Here is a 20,192-nt window from a genome sequence, read left to right as displayed (position 1 = left end):
CATCTTGATTAGTGAAACTCTATCATTTTTAATGTTTTAAAATTATTCTTTTATTCTCTTAATTGTTTGATCAAAGTTGCATTCTTATATCCAGTAATCTGAGCAACTTCATTGAAGATAACAATATCTAATATATCAACCACTGCTAATTTCCTATCATCTTGTTTTGAAATTCTGTATCACTTTTATTGTTCTTGTGCTGTTTTTATCTTTGTTGTTGTTTTCTTTTCTTTTCTCTTTAAAATAAAAAAGGCAAGTCTTGTTACAAAGTGGCAAATGACTTGGCCTCATTATGTTCTAGTTTTGTTTCATGAATAGTGAAACTTGTAAGTGATGAACTTCTTACCTGGCTGAGAAGATCTCTGAACACAGTGTTGCAGGTGCATCCTGGTTTCTTGTTGTTGCTTATAGTGAAATGTGAGGAGAGGGATTCAAATCAAAGAAGGTGTTCTTAAGCCAAATTAAGCAGAATTTGAAGGTTTGGAAAATTCTCAAAAACCCCAAGGAAGCGTATATCCAGCGTGCGATTGGATAGCTACTTTCTAAAAGGGCATGGGAACAGCGGATCCAATCAGTAGTCTCAGTAACAGCCAGGAATTGAGATGCAGTTACACAGGAAGGATCTGTAGAGGGCACTCCTATCTGATGGTTTAGACCCCTGTGAATTCCACCAGAATCAAACACCATCTCTGAGAGTTTCATATCAGCAGAAACCCTGTTAGCTTAGGCAGAAGGGGAAGGGGATGGGGAGAAATGAAGGAGGACTTGAATATTTGGCATTCTCTAGGTGGGAAAGGGTTGTCAGAGACACTGATGGCAGACAGGCTTTATCTACAAGAAAACGGCAGGCAGCCAGAAGGTGCTTCAGAGGCCAGTGACGCTGACACCATCACAAGCTCAGAAGGCACAGGGCCTGGCATGAAGAGTGGTCTTGTGTTCAGTTCCAGAAGGTGAGGCTGCCTCCTGGTGTCAGAGAGCAGGGCTGGTGCCATCAGAGTGGTGGACCATGAGGTCAGCAAATTGAGCCCAAAATGATTATTCTCAACCTTAAAAGTGCAGGGAATTTTCCCTGCTAGTTTTTGACCTTATTTGTGACTTATTGTCTTTGTCTTTCTTACAAGTTTTCTCTTTTGGAATATCAATGTCTATCCTATGACTGTCTCACCAGAATTTTCTGAAAACAGATAACTTGTCTGGTTTTATAGGTTTGCAGATGGAGAAGAACTTTCTCCCAGTTCTACTCCAAGTTTCACCCATTGCTGATTTGGGTGAGTTCAATGAGATTAGGAACTTAGGTTGATTAAAACGTTTGGAGATGTTGGGATGGACCAAAGAGACATAAATTTGGGTGATTGTTACAGACTGAATTGTGTATCCTGAAATGTACATATTGAATCTGTCGTAATTTGGATCATTGGTGTTCCGCAGAAGTCCATGTGGTGAAGCATTGTTCTCAAGCCTGGGGCCATTGGGAGGTGGCAGAATTATTAAGATGTGGGGCCAGGGAGAGGTCTTCCAGCATCATGAGTGCTTGAGACTGTGGGACCCTCATCTCTATCTTGCTATGGCTTCAGAACAAGGATAAAGCACTGTGAAACAAGAAGAACCCAAGTGCTGAGGTAGATGCAAGTGTGTCCGATTCTGATCTCCTTTAAAAGGCGTGTAGGTGAGTAAGGAGGCAAATAGGTTTACAATTGATTAGAATTAGACTGTACTAGTCCTGTCATTAGACTGTAAGTATCATGAGGGCAGAAATAGATCTAGCTCTTCATTGTGGTAGTTCCGAGACTACCATAGTGCTTGATCTGTAGTTGAAATTTAGGCTGATACTAGTTGAATAAATGGATAACTAATGTCTATTCATATTCCTGAGTTTTATGCATTCATTTCTCATGAAAGAAGCATGTGCAATATGTATGAAATAGTTTCAGATAAAGATGTTAATATGTAAAGAATTAATTGTGATCCTCAGTTGCTAAGAATGTAGGGTATTTTTGTGAGACATACATATAAGGAAATAAGTACATCTTTAACAACAAACTATCATTTCAATTAAGATTTATTGTGTATGTATAGAATAACAGTTCACAAAATGTAAAATAAAAAGTTAATTGATAATGTTATATAAAAAGTCAATCAAGTCATAGCTATTAATAAAATTTTCATGAAGCTTTTTAAAATTTTTGATTTTATGTTTAGTAACAGATACGCAAACCAATAATTCAGGCTTACCAAAGGAAATGAAAATCGTGTTCGTACCACATAGTTCCTATTCAGTAAGATGATGTTTGAAGGATGTCTGAATCAGTAAAAATACAGAAATAAAGAGGATGAAGAAACAGATCTTGTTCTCCTTAGACTTCTGTGTTTTGAGTTATTAATGACAACACAGCCAGCAGCGGAGAAAGGAGATGGTTGCTTGGGAAAGTGGTCCAGACAGGACGTACAGGTTAGGTGTCAGCTGGAGTCCACTTCTGGAAGGCTTTCTTTCCAAATTGCTGTAAAAGCCACCAAGCCTTTCACTGTTCATTAGTGATAGCTTCTCCCAATGGCAAAGGAACTAATTACATCAAAAGTTACTCTTGAGAAATGATTATGAATGGTGCAAAATGCAAGGGTTATCTTGTTTCTGGTTTTGAGAGTTTAGTCCATGGTTGATTGGCTCCAAGGCAGAATTGGCGTGTTGGAAGGGTATGGCAAAAGAAAGCTGCTGGACACAGGCAGAGAGGGGGAATGGTGGGTGAGAAGAAGAAGGGGAAGTAGGAAGACAGGGAAAGAGAGGGAGGGAGGGAGAGAAAGAGGGGGGAGGCAAGAAGAGAGAGAGAGAGAGAGAGAGAGAGAGAGAGAGAGAGAATAATACATCCTTCTAGCTTATGCTGCTAGTGAGCCATCTCTCCACTAGATCTTGATTCCAAACAGCACGTGAACTCATCCATGGATTAATTTGCTGGTAAGTACAGTATCTGCATAATCCAGTCATCGTCCAAAGTCTCCATCTCTGGACACAGGAGAATTTGGAGGGATATTTTAGATCTGGACCACAGCAAAGAGTTACAAGTTATAAAACCAATTCAAAACTTTCAGAATATTCTCATATTATTTTATTAAAAGTTCTTAGTTCATTGAAAGGAAAGTTTTGTGATATCTCTGTTTCTTTTCTGTAAAAGAGTCTTTTTTGTCTATGATTTGCACTGTGAGTAACATTTTGGTCATTTTTAAAAGGATTATTGTACACAGTGTGTTAACTATTGTTGTTCCCTAATGATTTTATTTTTCATAGAAAAGTACTTTTTATATTTTCTTTATTAATATGTGTATAGTTATATTAAAAATCTAAAGATGAGAACATGTTCTGATTCTAGTTAAGATAGGGGTATTGTCTTTCTTTATTCTTTTTGTACCTTTGGGTAGTTTTGATTGTTTGACAGAATACATAGAGCAGCTATTTGAGAACACCAACTCCGGCCATGTCCTGGCCCTCAGCCCAGCTCTAACCCACTACTGGTAGGCAGATGGGATAAGATGCAGAGAGAAAAGAATTGATACAGCTTGAAAAATGGGCCAAAACTTAACTAGACGTGTAACCAAAGCTTATATATGGAGAGCAAATAAGCAGTGGAAGGATGATCAACATTAGCCAGGGAATTTCTCTTTGTGTGTCTGCAGGGAGCAGTGACAACCCATTTCCGTGCAAACACTACGAGCATTTGTAGAACTTCATTTCATAGTTGCCCCAAACTAAAAAGAGCGCAGATATCTTTCAACATATGAACAAACAAACAAATCTTGGCACATTTAGACAGTGGAATACCATGTGACAATATAAATAAATGAACTATTAATAAATCTAGGCTGAACTTCACCGCCCTTGGGCTGAGTGAAAGAAATTGGCCTGAATATTTTAAATACGGTTTGATTCTCTTTAAAAGACATTACGGAAAACACACATTTATAGTGAGGGGGAACATATTGGGGTTGTGAGGGATGAGGGACGAGAGGAGAATATTTGTACAAGGATGTAACACGGAGAGCTTCTCCTGGGGGAGGGGCACTAGACCTCTTCTATACCCTGGCTGCAGTGGTAGCTACACAAAGCTTCATGTGTGTTAGACATCACCATGAAGTGCTGTCCCAAAGAAGGGCACTCTCATTGCATGGTAAGTTAAAAAATGCAAAAGACAAAAAAGTAACACAAGAAACTTTCTAACCATGTGGATTCTCTTTAAAAGTCTTTTTCTAGAAAGCTCAGAATGCTACCATATAATGTCTTAAGCCTTTGATTTTAGCTATGCTAATATTGCACTGTTTTGATGGTATGAAATATTTATATGAAATTAAATTTGAGTTACTTCTTAACTCTGGAATTTCATAACTAATCTTGGGAGACAGTAGTCTGTTTTCTTCATTAAAAATCAGCAGCCCATCATCATTAATGTGGCAGCCGCATTTAAAAAGATCTCCGATAAGAACAGATTTCAAACTAACAGTCTATGGAGTGAATAAACAAATTTTGAAATGAAGTTATTGGCTTTTCTATAATTCATAATATTTGAAGCATTCTTCATATTTATATGTATTCTGTACCCTTTAAAATTCACTGAAATATTAATTTTAGATGATGCAGTTTCTGGGAACTAGCTCACAAATGTAAATGTAAACATGAAATGGATCCCTGACACTATTCTCTTCTTCAGAGAAGTGGAAGGGATCTGATTCATTTCCCCTGATGCATGCTGCCCTCCGTCTATGATCTCTGTGACATCACAGTTCACCAGAATACATAAATAAGCATTTGCATTTAAAGTTTTAAACTGTAGTTCAATACCACACCATTCTACCTATTGCAGAGTCAACTGCTGACAAGATAGAAGATAATAAAAAAAAAGCTCATTTTTAAAGTGAGAAGTCTTTCCAAACATGCCTTTGTTTCTAATATTTTCTGCCTTTGTCTTTAAGATTTTATTCATTTGAAATCACCCACGTAGACAATTTTCTGGCAGGGTAGTATTATCTTTGGGAGCTTTAGTACCCTCTTTTGGTGTGGCTTTTAAGAAACCCTGCATGCGGACAGTTTCCCTGCTTGCATTTAAGCATCTGACTCACCCTCGCTAATATAACGACGTTAACAGTGACCTAGGAAACAAAGAGGAGCTTCCTTAGCATTTTTATTCTATGTTATCTTCCTTCTCAGAATGTGCCCTGTGAAAGAAGCACCTAATTACTCTGCCAAAACCGAAAGCTCTGAGAGGAGGGAGTTTGGCAAATCTGTTCTACTAGTGGGCCACTGCGCGAACTGAGATATAACACACCGGGCTCCTGCTTTTATGCTGCAGTGAGGATAAGAATAACGTATATGCATAAGTAATTATATATATATCTGTGTATATATATATATATATATATATATATAGAGAGAGAGGTGATAGTTAAATGGTAAACTTTAGCTCTTACCCCAACTTGAGAAAGATAGTTTATTCTGTTTTTGTTTGAGGTCTCCTTCCCCATTTTATTCTGTGCCTGGAAGATTGGTCATTTATTCATTCAACTAATATTTATGGAAATATTTTCTATTCAGCAGAAACTGTTCTGGAGTTGGGATTAGAAGAGTGAACAAAGCGAAGTTCTTTCTCTCATAAAACTTGAATTCTAGATGATTATACAGCTAGTTTCTCTTCATTAAAAATAACGTTTTGTGCTAATATTATATAGACAGGTATCTTGCCTATATCTTCTACTCTGAATAACTAAGACAACAATATGCAGTGTATCAACTGTTGTAACTGTCCTACTGACCTGTTTTGAAACTCGGTCTCATTGTTATGTTTATGTTCTTTTTCTCTCTCTGTCTCTAAAATTTAAAAAACTTGAATTCTAGGGATGCTAAATGCATAGTAAACAAGTAACTGGTATCTATTATATTATATGCTGACAAACACTAGTTTTCAGACAAGATCGGCACATTCAGGGTGGTATGGCCATAGACAGCACTACGGTTTTCTGAAGGTCATTACGGAAGTGTCTATCCAGCAAGTGCGATGTGGGCAAACACTGGAGGCAAATGATGCAGATATCTTGGGGAGAGGAGGTTTGCTTGGTGTATTCGGTGAGCAAGGGAGGGGCCGGCGTGGCTGGTGCGGAGTGAGCTAAGGGGAGTGGAAGGAGATCAAGTCAGTTTCCTCCCTGATAACGCCCCTCCAAGAACCACACGTTACCTCGCTCAAGCATCTGCTCTACAAACGTCCTCTTCCCTAGGAATCAGCTGACAGGTCCCTGTGTGCAGGTTGAAACCCAGACTTTGCGGCACTACTACACTAATAATGAGTGGGCGGGCAGCAGCATACGGTGAAAGCGAAGCATTACATCACATCTTGTAAAGATAACATGGTAGAAACCTTCAGACTCGGGACATCTAGTACTGGTGAAGATCAACTCCTAGCCATCAGACTAAGCCACCCTGGGAACATGCATTCTTTCTTCTGTCCCAATGGCTGTGTTCTCTTTTAAAAATTTTAGACAGCATTGGTGTCATATAATAAAATGGATGCTATGGAGTGGGAAGACCTGGTTTGATTATTCCATCAACTCCTCAACAGTTATGTAATTTTGTGACTTGACATTCTTATCTGAAGGCAGACAAAATAATGTAGGTTCAATAACTAGTTATTGAGTGTATCTATTCTTTGCCAGACTCTATGTCATACTCTAGATATAAGTATCATATGAGACTCAGTCCAGCCCTAAAGGATCCACAGTGAATATTATGAGGAAGTCAAGCAAAGACTTTCAAAAGTCTTTGATATATTTAGGAGGATCAAATGGGAAAAATACTAGAAAGCTTGCTACCATGGACCTCAGTAGGTCTCAGTAAATGTAAGTTATATCTCTATAATCCTAATTTATTTTGTGGTGGTGGGATTAAACCTGGCATCTTGGATGCTTAAGACATGTGCTCCATGCCTGAGCTGCATGGCCCAGCCCTTATGATCTTTTTATTCTTAAGAGTTGCCAGTTAACTTATAGCTTCCAAGATGACTAAATGGCTATTTTCATTCAGTTGGATATTATCTTTTTTTCCAGTCATGTTAGAATAATTCTCTAGCTCCATTTCTTAAAACTGAAATAGAAAAATTATGTGATTTGTGCTGCTATGGTTATATATAGTGGTCTGTCTGCTGTTTTATATCACTGGGAGAGACTGCATCTGTTTTGCTTACGTTCTGTGCTCACTACATTGCCTTTGATGGGAGAGAAGGAATCTGTGTGTCTTTAATTCAACCAAGTACAATGGTGGCACTCAGGGGGTGCACTGTTTCAGCAAAAAAGATATAGTGAAAGAGAGAAATCACTGATAATTTCACTGTTTGTGCTCATAGTCTTAAATTTGCTCTTTTGTTTTTTCTTTCCTTTTCTATTTGCATGTTTGCCGTACATAAGAGACACATTCATCGCAGGGAGTTGTGACATACGCATATCACATCTTCAACCTTAGTTACTTCCTCGCCCCTCCCTCTGCTCTCCCCTCTGTCACCAGATCCTCCTTTCCTCTCCACGATGTCTACCTCCCTGTTTCCTATCATCTGTCTTTTATTTTCCTATTTAAATTATTTATATTTGGGTTTCTTACGTAAGCGAAACCATGTGATATTTAACCTTTTGTGTCTGATTTATTTCACTTAGCTTTATGGTCTCAAGATGCATCCATCTTCCTACAAATAACTCAACTTCATCTGCCTTCTCAAATATCGGGCTTGGTATTTACAGCAAGTGAGAGCGATGTTATTTTGAGTTCACTGTTGTGCCAGCTATAATATTAGTGTACAATAACTGAAATTTCATGTCTTTCAAATGCATTTGTTTCATGACAGTTGAAAAACTGTCACTGAGAGAAAATTTATTCTAGGCCAACTTTCAAAGTTCAAAAGATACGGATTATAAAAGAATGGAGCTATGTTAATCTAAAACAGTTTTATCGCAAAGTTGTTGAATCTTTAAAAACATTTTAAACAGTGTCATACTTAAGTTATAAATTTATAATTTTCTTTGGTTATAATTAATGGGCCTTTTTCAATTTAGCAAAACTGAAGTGTTTTCAATTTGTCCATAATATTTATTATATTATTTGATTGTTATTGATTATTTTATTGAAAAATTTAATGGTGTTCTTACTATGATAAGTTCCTGATTATTATTGCTTTGAAAAATTGTACATAGCAGAAATTTCATTATGTGACATGAAGACATAGCTGTAGTTGGAATTCTTAAGTAATTACTCAGGGTGAATATTTATACACTGATGAATTGAAAATCACTCATTTCTGCTTTTGAGATCTCAAGTGCTACGGATTCTATGTGCATAGGAAGGTTTAGTTTTTCATTTGCCTCTCAGTGGACACTGTGTTTGGCATGTGAACTCGATTTGCTTTCTCTTCTGTTCTCTGTTGAAATGCAGCAGTCTGTTTGCTTTTACTCTTTTCTTACCATCTTCTGTTTTCTACCTTCTTGATTCATCTTTGGCTTCAATGTTTGACACTGTGTCTTGTTTTCTCTTGCATTTCGACTCTAGAAGCAAATTTCCACGCATTTACCTGGAATCGTATTTCCACCCCTTCCACCCGTGATAAAGAATTTAGACTTGCCTACAGTCTGCTTATCTCTTTAATTTTGTATTTCAGCTAACTTCCTTTGCTATTCTTGAATTTTTTTTCTAGGGGAGGCAGAGTTACTAGTCTCTATCTCCTTTTCAGAACTGTATTTCTGAGGGTGATTCTAAAAGCCATTTTAATTGAGATATTGGGACAGTGAGTAATGTGAAAATGGTAACATGGACAGCCACATCTTGACACATAAACTGGCAATAAGAAATGGAAAATAGTTGCAATTGGACTATTATGCCATGCTAGGTAAGTTTGTATCAGCAATTCCTACTCTGAGCCAGTTAACATACAGCTAAATCTGGCTTGTGAAATTCGTCATAATATTTTTGGGAAGAAATTCCTAAAATGTTTAGTATATTTTGGCAGCTTTGAAGAGTAAATATGAGAAATATCTTTTGTGGCTTCAGATTGCTATTTTTTTTCTTGTAAGTCACTCTGAGTAATTGCAGAATCATGCAATCTCATGTCCCACTTTTAAATCATGGTATTTTTGGAGGGAAAGTTTCAGAGTTTGTTTCATAACCCAGCAAATAATAAGTAATGCTGACCATATTTTCTCTCGCTATATTACTAGCTGCCTGTCTTCTCAGACAGGGTAGTCACGATGTCTCGCAATACTAGCGGCATGCACTTGGGGCTGCGTGGACAGAAGGACAACTTTGTGATTGAATTACGGAACCCTCAGCCGGAATCAGAAAGCATGGGGTTTAGTTTTATCTGGAATGTCGACTAACAACATGACCTTGGACGAGTCCCTTAATTTTTCTAGCCATGTCTTTGGCATGTGTTGCAAAACCAGGTGATTGTGAGATTCAATACAAGTCTCAATCATGATGTATTGTAGTTATGTAAATACCGATAAACTTTCCAAGGTACTACCTGTAAATCAGTGGTTTAAACCCTATTGTGCTTCAATCGTTTCCTGAAGAGTTGATGTGGGATTCACTTGTTTCTACCCCTAGAGGACAATCTGGTCTTATTTAGCCCTGTGGATACTAGCCCGTCTTTCACCAGAGTAGATGACATATATGAATGACTATCTAAGGCTGAGAGACTTCACACAGTCATGGGAAAGTGAATGTCTCCCCTTTGCACTGAAGTCTCACTTTTCTGCCACTCTTGCTGACTACCTCTAGTTCTCCTTCGCAGAATTTATTTGAGATCAAGTCAGCCCTGTTAACAGTTATTTTCAAAACACCGAGAAACTTTAAGCATCAGAATATTGCTTCTACTTCCGTGTGCCTTTTAAAGGATAGAAGCTGTACTCCAGGGCTATGGAAAATGTCAGGTTGCAATGTCTGCTTTAGGTATCTGCTGCCCATAGTACTCATGTGCGATCCTTGTGACGAAGTGCACACACATTCTGAAGTGTACACACCCACGTAAATCTACCCTGTCTTCTACACCTCCCTGCACACGCTCCCCATACACGCATGCATATTGTCTAATTTTTGATTCCACACTATCACTAGGAATACCCATTTAGCCCCGTGTTACCTCCTTTTCAATTTGGGGAGCTTTGGCTGTCAGAAGAGTCTCGGCAGCTAACGTAGAGTGCGGTTGTGGGCAACTCCTGAACAATGAGCTTTAACAGAAGGATGAGTGAAATGCTTATTGGAATAAAAATTAGGTTTCAAATTCCTTGGGGGGAATGAACAAAAGCCAATGCTTTCCTGTTCTTTTTTTTTTTTTTTTAACATTGATGCTGTAATGTAATTTGGGATTTTCGGGGGAAGGGAGGCAAAAAGAAACTTCAGCAAATCAGCTCTTTGATTCAGAACTGGAATTTCGAAGGCTGTTTTAGCTAGGCTTCCTGACACTCCTTGATTTAATCCATTTTTACTGTGATAAAGACAGGAGCCTCCCAAATTTTGTGAAAATCTGAGCAGCGGAGTGTTTTTAAAGGGGGAAACTGTACAGTTGTTTAAATAATCCCGGGCCAATAGCATTTGGTAGGTGGAGTTTGTGTTGTGTGCATTACAAAGCAAGATAATTCTGAATGAAGACTTTAAACGTTACACATACGGCACGATTCTGGTTCTGGTCTTTGTGCAAGTGAAACAAACGACTAGGTGACTAGGCGCTGCTTACTATCTGCTAGTGAACGTAGCTTGTTGGATAAGATTTTTAGAAGAATACACGGAAAGGGTTTATCAGGAGCTCTATGAATATTTCATGACTGGATATATTCAGCTGAATGGATTCAGGGGACGTCACTGTGGAGCTCGCAGACAAGCCTCACCCACAAGGAGGCTACTGACATAGGAAGCGCTTTGGCACATTTTCAGAGGCGAAGCCAGCCTGATAAAGCTCCTTGTGACAGTCTGACTTGCCATTCTTCGAGCATGCTGCTCTCGCTCTGAGCCGCTCCTCTGTGGGAACCACGGCTCCGCAAACTGAGCTGAGAAGAGTTCGCAGACTCCTCAGCCTTCTCACCTGCAGCAGGGTCTCTGCTATGTTTGAGGCTTTTGTTTCGAGGGGTGAAAGCTAGCGCTTTGTACAAGACATGACAGCAAAAAATTCTTCAAAGGAACTTACGGCTTCTGAGTCTGACGTTTGCATAAAGACTTTCAAGGAGCAAATGCACTTAGAACTTGAGCTCCCGAGGCTCCCGGGAAACAGACCCACATCTCCCAAAATCTCTCCACGAAGTTCGCCCAGGAACTCACCATGCTTTTTCAGAAAGTTGCTGGTGAATAAGAGCATCCGGCAGCGGCGTCGCTTCACGGTGGCTCATACGTGGTAAGCTGGGGTGGAGGGGTATGTGTGCTGCTTTTCAGAGTCTTACACTAGCGGGTGATTTGCAGTGTTGAAAGTGGAATGTCTGAGTGGATTCTGAGTGCATACCAGAAGTGTGAAATGCACGGGGAGAGCAGGTCAGCTAAGAATGCACGAAGGCTGCGTGTGCTGAATAATCGCTGTGCTACCTGCTGTTTCTATGTAAAACGTGCTCTAACCGGGGAGACGCTCGGAAACCGCAGCTTACAAAAATATACAGCTGATTCTAGGTCAATGGTGCAATAAAGGAGTTTTTAAAAGATTTTGGGTTAGTCTCTGTTGAAGTAAGAGGTGACTTTGTGGGTTTGTCTTGTTATTTTGGATAATTTTAATAGGATATTTTTGGTACAAGAATAAATACTTTCATCTTAGTTCTAATTTCTTAAGACAGTCTATCAAGTCTATCTTAATTCACTATATCTCCATGTTTACAGTGTAGAAATCACTGAGTTTTTATTTTATTGACTTTTAGCTTTACACTAGTTAAGGGAAGAGATACTCCATCCTCACTGCTGAAATTTTGTGATTAATTTCTTTTGTTTATGCTTTCAAATTGCTCTTTCAGAGCCTCTTGTTTTAAAAAATAACTTAAAGTGTAAGACATTTTGGAAATGCCTGTTAAATAAATTCAATGCACCTCTGTCAAAACTGCGCTGCGCCCTCATCTTTCATACCTAGGTTGCAGGAATGTAAATACACTCCCAGGGCCTCCTTAACCCCGTACCTTAGGAAATGTATGGAAACACGCACGAGGCTAGAGTCCCCTGACTTGACAAACCCAGGCCACTTCAGATTTCACTGAAAGACCTGTTTTCTTTCAGATGAAGCTACCCTCCAAAACTGATGATCTGTGCCTCAGTTTTATTTAATAGGGACCACAGCAATAAAGGGAGCTAACTGGCTTTCTGTGTCTACGTGCCAGGTTGCTAACCAACATCATAAGTGAAGACACCTGGTTTTTAAAAATTAATAGTTACTTGAATGGTTTTCTACTAATCGTAAATGTTTGTATGCCTAATCTCCTGCATAATACATTGGCAAATTAGAGTTACCTCACAAAGATATAGCTTGCTTTTGATGAACACCACATACCGGGCTACTATGTATTTATCTGCCTAATTATGATATGGTTAGTCTTGTTTTCTGCCTGGGATTGTTATGTATCTACTTTCTGTATTGGATAATGTTTTGATCATCTTCTTGGTGAATTAAATACTGCTGTTAATTGTAATCTATTACATGTGGAGCACATGTGGTTAGTTTTTCAAAACTTACCAATGGTGAGTAGCATGCCTAGGAAGAGGTTTATATAAAAGTATGTACTCATTTGAAAAAGCTCTCTCTCTCATACCCTACCTCACCCTAACATATGTCTATTTTTATCTGGTTTGCTGAGCAGTACAATTGAATAGGGGAAGATAAATAATTATATTGTCAATTAGATCTCACAAAAAAGGAAACATGCAGCTAGCTAATAGATGCATATGTCTTACTACTCAAGTGAATATTAAACAATTATTTTGACCCAAAGGACATTTTAATTTTAGGTAAATCTTCTTAAAACCTTGGTGATATTTTTTCTTAATATATCATTTTGGATTCTGAATATAATAATGTGACCTTTCTTTTTCTCAGAATAAATTTTTGGTGTGCTAGGAACACTGAGCTATAAATACTAGTGATTTTTTTCTTTTCAAAAGAACCAGAATTTAGAGTGATTAAAGAATCAGTTTTACTCATGCCTTATACAAATTTTCTTACAGCAATTTGCAAAGAGAACAACTTAATGATATCAGGTTAGTTATGCTAATAAAATGATTTTCTATTAAGTGAAATAAAATTTTCCACAATTGCCATAAAAGAAAGCACATGGGTTTGGCATAATGTTCTTTAATATAGGCTAAAAGAATTCATTAATCATCAAACTTATAAAATAACTTTAGTTCTGACTGTGATTCATTTTCACCCTTTTCTTTTCTTCCAACTCACTCACTCCCCTTCTTTGGTTTCTTAGTAAAGCTGTACATAGTTTGTTCCCAGCTCCTGACTAAGTCTATATATAATTATTTCTGTTGTTTTATCTGAGTATCTGCTTAATATTTTTCAAATATATCTTCATAAAATATATAATGACAATCTCTACTTGGAAAATATACAGGTATCTTATGTATTGGAATGACTCCCTCATCTTAAAAAAATTATGTGCTGCTTTTTTAGCATACTGTATAAAATAGTTACATGTGGATATAACAACAGAAGTACTTTATTTTTGCTTCTTTTTCATGATGAAATGCAATCAGCCTTTCATGATCAATGATTGGTGTTTTCCAAACCATGCATTTAAGTTAGAAATTCCAAGATAGGCACTTAGAAGTCTCTAAAAACATGTTATTACTTTACAGTAGACAGTAGGCTTCTCTTAAGAAGACTGGATTGTTTTGATTCCAACATCAAAATTAAAGTAATTTTCATGAAGAAGCTAAACAACAAAGAGGATACTGTTTATATCTTAACCCACTAAACAGCTTTTTATCTCTAGTTATTTGTAGATTTCATATTTTTGTTAAATGAATGTGCAGCTCCGGTTCTAAAAACTCGACGTATGGTAGAAGATTTGGGAAACATTTGTGAAATTCTATCTTTAGGAATATTTTTGAGATAGCAGAAGAAAAAGAGATATTCATTGTGTTGTCACTAATTAGAATATATACACAGCCCCAAATCCGGAGGGAGCTTGGATGATTGTCTCATTACTTTCTTTTACCCTTGGACAGAGCCACAATTACTCCATCTCTAATATTTGGGAAACTTTCCTACTTCTAAGACTATAGAAAAAACAATTCCCTCACCTCACTTAGTACAAAATTTTCCCACTTCACAGTCAGATGTTGGAGAATTCTTCCCCTTAATCAATCTATATAATTTTTATGCAATATGTAATTTTCCCCCCTCAAAGGATAGCTAAAAAAGATTCATAAGAATCTACATAAATCTGAAGAGCATTATCATTTGGTCCCAGGGTTTTCTTTCTATTCACTCAACATACATAATTGAGCCCTGCTGTGAGCAAGGGAAGAAAAAGAGTCTCATTCAACCTACATGTATTCCAGCACCTGCTGAATTTTTAATTCTTTACTAGAATATTCACACGTATAATCTCACTTATGTTTCATACTCCAAATTTAGGTTCTTTCAGTATTGTACGTGGCAGATATAAAAAGTATTCTGAATTTCTTGAGCTTCTTCTAAGTATTTCTATTTAGCTAATCAGTGTTTTGACCCTGAACCACAACTTTGAATTTTCAAATTCTGCTTTGAATCCTAGCCCCGCCCCCATGGGCACCATGTTCCTTGTTAGACAATGGAAGGACATCTGGATGAGAAGTATGTCATCCGCTGCAAAGTGTTAATGGCATGTCCAGCATTGCTGAAAGGGAATATGGAGATTACTGCCTGAATTCTGAGGTCATTGTATCACTGACACCCAAACTCAAATCTGAGACAACTTCTGAGGCCCAGTATCACCTACCTGGGATGTACAGCACCCTGTTCTCCCGTCTGGCACTGGCCGTGCAAGGTTCAGGCTTTCAACCTTCTCCCAGGTGCTGATGTCCCAACCTCAGTTTCAGTCCTCCTTGGTGAAGAAAGCTGCTGCTGTGGCTCTTGAATGCACCCTGTGCCCCCAACACTCCCCATGGTGCTGTCTTCCTGAGGAGCGAGTATATGGACTAGCACCTCCTCTGTCAGAGCAGCTTGCACAGGGCAACTAGCACGGTTTTGGTTAGAGTTACACAAGGACAACTGGCATCCTTCCTCCTCTTCTTGATTCAGTTCCACCTGTGTCTTGAAAATCTTTCCTTCTGTTAACAAAGATTCATGCAGTGTGTACTTCTGTGCCTCATATTTGAATCTAAAAGTATTAAAAGCCACAGTTTATATTATAAAGGAACTTATACGTGGTGAGCCAAAGCTGCAGTAACTGCGGAGGCAGGAAGAGAAAACAATGAATAGAGCAATTGCTTGACCTTTCTCTGCACTTTGGATACACTTGTAGAATACAATTTGGTCCCAGTGTGTTTGCTAGATCTGTTAAACCTGTGTCAAGCATTTTTCTTTAGTAGTTTTGAATTCTTTCCTAGTAAATTGGAAATTTTTGACAGATGTCTGTGGTTTCGCTTATTTATTGATTGAGCATCAGCAAAGGAAAACATTTGTTGAGATCCTACAGTGCACCGGCCCTGCACTGGGCTTAGTTGTTACAAAATGAGAAGGAGCCCTCAACTCACAGACCGGGTAGAAGACAAATTTATAATTAACCAGTGGAGTATGAATAATGTTATCAAAGTATGATGTTCAAGGCAGCATGAGGCCACAGAGACATAGCCATCACCAAAACTGAGTTGGCAGGTGGGGACGGTGTAGGGAAGAGATGCTCCTCACGTGTGGAGGGAACAGGAGTGTCTTAGGAGCAGAGTGAGAAGAAAGGATAATTTTGGGCCAAACGATACTAAGGAAAGGAGCAGTGAGCGCTCTGTTAAGCATTTAAGCATTTGTGGTGTGCCTGACATTGTTCAGAATGTAGTTACACATTTAACCCTACAGCAAGCCCATGACTTAGGTACCAGAAGTTGACCATGTGCTATCTGAAATGCTTGGGATGTAAAGTGTTTCAGATTTTGAATATCTGGATCATGGAGCATCAACCTGTGCTAATATTTCTATTTTATAGGCAAAGGAATGAGGGTCATCATTACAATGTAAGTAATTTGCCAAAAGGGCACCATGTGAAAGTGGCCGAGCTGAGATTAGACTCTGAGCGCGGGGACTGCCCGTGTTCTCTCGGGGTTACTGTACCAGATGGAAAGTGGGAAAGACAGAAAGCACAACTGTGCTCCTCAGTTGGAGCCACAGCCTGGGATTCCAGGATCATTTGCAAGACTTGGAGCTTCCATCAGTCCAGAGCGGGGAGCACCGGCAGGCTGTAAGAGAGGGCCGGGCGTCCATGGTCTCTCCTTTGAAGAGGGGCTGTGCAGGTGTGTAAGGAACGCTCTGGAGGATGAGATTAGTGGAAAGGGGAGGAAGGAGCACATGCATCTGAGAGACAGTGACTTCTAATTGTGTTACATATCCCATGTCACTGGGAACTGTGCTTATGACATTCTTTTTGATTTGACCAATTACTGTGTATGGTAAGTGGGAAGAAAGCTAATGGACTTGGTATTCCTTGCATTCACTGGCTGTAATAGGTACTATGCATAGCACTAGCTGCTACACTACCCCCACATGCGTCATGGTAGTCACAGCCAACGTGCCTGGGAGGATGGCTCCATCTGGGGAAACCCTAACATCTCAGTCCTACTTTACTAGAAGTGCTTTGTGCTATGCTTTAACTGGAATCTCCCCATGTTTTTCCTTTTTAAAACGGGAATTGTCTTAGTCCACAATTTGAATCAAATGCCAGGGGAAATCTATGCCTCATAGCTTGAGTCTGTTACTTTCATCAGAGCAGGCATTTTATCAGTAAGTCTATAAATGGCATCTTCCTGGCTGTTTAGTGTCCTCAGCTCTTCAATATATTGTATTTTTAAGACTTACTGTAAAAAGGGCCTTGTGAAGAAACAGGGAAAACTCCAAGGACAAAAGTCAGAAGGAGATCCCGGAAGCTTGCTTGCTGTCTGACTCCAAAAACCTGAGACGTTTTTGCAAAATCCTATTTGCTTACTTTTCCCATTTCTTCTTCTTTGACCCTCTCCCAGGTTTTCTCCTTGAGTTTTATAGAGTTCCCCTCTTTCACATCACCGTCAAGCACGACAACTTTACACAAGGGGTGTCCAAGTGGTCCTTAGAGGAGAATCTGAGCCCTAACGGTGGCTGAGAAGCCCCTGGTGGTCTGGGCTCAGGCTGACTCTGACCTCAGTCCCTGCTGCACAGCCCTGTGAGCTTGCTTTCCATTTATCTGGGAGCCAAGTGCATTTCCCCCCTGAGCCTTGGCACTTGGTTTTCCTCTGCCTGGAAGATTAGGACCATAGATGCTGTCTTGGCTCACTCTTCCTGCCAGGGCTCTACTCAGATATCAGAGTGGAGAGGCCTTGACTGCTGCCCTTCTCCACACTATGTTTTTACTTTTTGGTCCCTTCTTTTGGTTTACTTTCCTCCTCCTCCTCCTCCTCTTTTTCCTCTTTCTTTTCTTTTCTTTTTCTTTTCTTTGTGTGTGTGTGTGTGTATACTGGGGATTAAGCCCAGAGCCTTTACACTGAACTGAATTCTCAATCCTCTTTAAGACAGGGTTTCACTGAATTACTAAGGTGCCCAGTCTGGGTTTGAACTTGTGGTCCTTCTGGGATTACAGGCCTGTACTGGGATTACAGGCCTGTGCTGGGATTACAGGCCTGTGCTGGGATTACAGGCCTGTGCTGGGATTATAGGCCTGTGCTGGGATTACAGGCCTGTGCCACCATGCCTCGCTTTTGTTTTTCTTCTTGACATTTATTACCTGAAAATTATAGCTGTGCTTGTTTGTTGCATTGCTTTTTCATCATCTGGCACCCCTGCTAAATTGTATGAGGGCATCGATTCTGTCCTGTTTTTTTGTATCCTAGAACATATAGAAAAGACTGAGATTTAAAATATATTTGTTGAGAAAAATAAAAAAGAAGCATGAGTATGATTTCTATTTCCTATTCTTTATTCTTAGATCATCTTTGATTTACTCTGACGTGAAGGAGGAGGACAGGAGATTCAGTTGGTATTTACCCTATAAGTATCCTTTCTCCATCCATCTCTTAATAGTCATGTTCATTTTTTTGCCAGAAGAGTTCCTCTACCTTGCTTCCTATTTTGTGTTATAACTTACGGGTGCAGGTTTAATTATAATATCTCACTGGTGGCTAAGTGTTTTACATCGTGGCCCATTTAAGTCACCATGTACCAATCATATTACCTAGCCTGTTGTATTATCATAAGTCAATATTTGTCTAAAACACTGAACAGTTATTTATGTGGTTATTCTTCATGCATCCAACAGCACAGTTAGTGCTTCAGTTCAGGGAAGCTCTACTATCTCTCATTAACCATCTGAGTAGGATTGTGAACAGAGCAATCCATTTGTTATTTTGGCTGCAAGTGTTTACTTATCACAAATTAGAATATTTGATCATCTATATTTTTGCAACCTTTGCAATACTAAAAGCTATGGTGATTTGAGTTTTTATGGGATTACCCTTGGGAATTCAGAAGTAAGAGTCCATGACTTGCAGATGAGAAGCAACAGCACCAGCAAAGAACTTTTCACTTGGTTCTGCCTCCTTTATGCTGACCTAGGAGGTTGGGGACTTCTGTCACTCATGGGAACTTGGCCACCACACACCTCTATGTGTGCAAAGTTTAAAAAAAGTAACTTGGTGACCTTCTCAGGTTGCTTCTTGTTAGAACTTAGGCATTTTGGCTTCAAGGGAGACTAGTGATGATCACGTCCTAAGATCTTTCGTGCAAGGGAATGCTTGTGACACTGTGTGTCCTCTGGAAGAACCAGCATGTCCTCCTCCTCCAAACTATGCTCCTTACAACTCAAGGTTGTTGCAAATTATGCAAATTGGAAATAGAGGAACAGGGCTTGGTGTGGCTTTGAGGAGAACCTCTTTCAAACTATATTTTCTGGACATCACTATTTGAGGTGTCATTTGAGCATTCTTTGAAATAGAGGATGAGGATGGTCTGCTTCCTGTCCTGGATCCAAGCAAGGCAACATGGGTAACTACTGGCTTAGGAAACTGGCAGATTCATGTAGAGGTTCCATAAGCTCCAAGTACTTCAAAACCACCAGCTTAAGAGATAAATGAGTGCAGAGATAAAGGAAACTTGTGTGGCTCTGCTTGATGAACATACAGAAATTTCTGGGTCCTATGCATCTAAATGTTCAGCACTGGAAATTGGAGAAATGAAGAGGATGAAGGTAGCTGTGGGTCCAGGAGAGGTCACCAGCAGGGAAAATTTAAAATTTCAAAAAGTTCCATGGACATTCCGCTCAGAACCCCTACCTAGATTTCCTAATTGTGCATCCATTTCCGTACTTGTCTCAGTCTCTTTCCATTTGCAAGGTCACCCATATGTTTGCTCTTGGGTGAAGAAAGCACATTTTTTGGACAGCAGTAGTATGTATTTTTAAGGTGTGGAATTATTTCTGTTCTACCAGGATCATTTTCATACCCAGTTTAAGAGTTTGACTTTTGTTAACTTCCTTTGTTTTAATTTTTCTCTTATTAGTCCACATGTGCCGCATATCATGAGTACGTTCATTGTGGGGAATTGGTACATGTCCATAGCACATCTTGAGTTTTATGTCCCCCTCTCCTCCCCACCCCCAGCTTGGTCCCCTTCCCTAGCTGTCTCCCTGTTTCCTGTTATCTATCTTGTATTTTGCTGTTGAATTTATTGATAGTTTGAGTTTCTCATAGAAGAGACACCATGTGATATTTAAGCTTGTGTGTCTGATTTATTTTACTTAATATTATGGTCTTCTTACCAGGGTGATAACATATTAACAAGTTATAAATAAATTTGTGGCTCTGTTTTCTAAAGTTAAACCATTGAAATACAATGCAAATTTAGAAGGATCTATAATAGTTTTTGACTCTCCATTGTGATAATTGGTTGGTTTTAGATACTTGGAAAGCTTCTAAGATGATGTCTTTACAGACATGTGAATTTCCTTTTTCAAGGAGTAATTTCTTTTTTTTTTTTTTTTTTTTTTTTTTTTTTTTT

General features: G+C 39.0%; 1 protein-coding gene across 2 annotated transcripts in view; it reads left to right on the top strand.

Annotated features, from left to right (window-relative positions):
• Pde4b (phosphodiesterase 4B, cAMP-specific) overlaps positions 1-20,192 on the top strand; it is a 441,907-nt gene that overhangs the window by 64,364 nt on the left and 357,351 nt on the right. Inside the window, exon 1 of one of the 2 annotated variants that reach the window (XM_005385295.2) lies at positions 10,979-11,396. The exons of the other annotated variant lie outside the window; for it this stretch is intronic. Coding sequence (XP_005385352.1) covers positions 11,161-11,396 — 236 coding nt within the window. The 5' untranslated portion in view covers positions 10,979-11,160. Of the gene's footprint in view, positions 1-10,978; positions 11,397-20,192 lie in introns of those variants that run through there. 2 annotated transcript variants of the gene reach the window in all.

This window comes from Chinchilla lanigera, unplaced genomic scaffold (assembly GCF_000276665.1).
Source record: "Chinchilla lanigera isolate Chin_1 unplaced genomic scaffold, ChiLan1.0 scaffold00022, whole genome shotgun sequence".
NCBI classification, from domain to species: Eukaryota; Metazoa; Chordata; class Mammalia; order Rodentia; family Chinchillidae; genus Chinchilla; species Chinchilla lanigera.
This window is presented reverse-complemented; position numbering and strand designations above follow the sequence as displayed.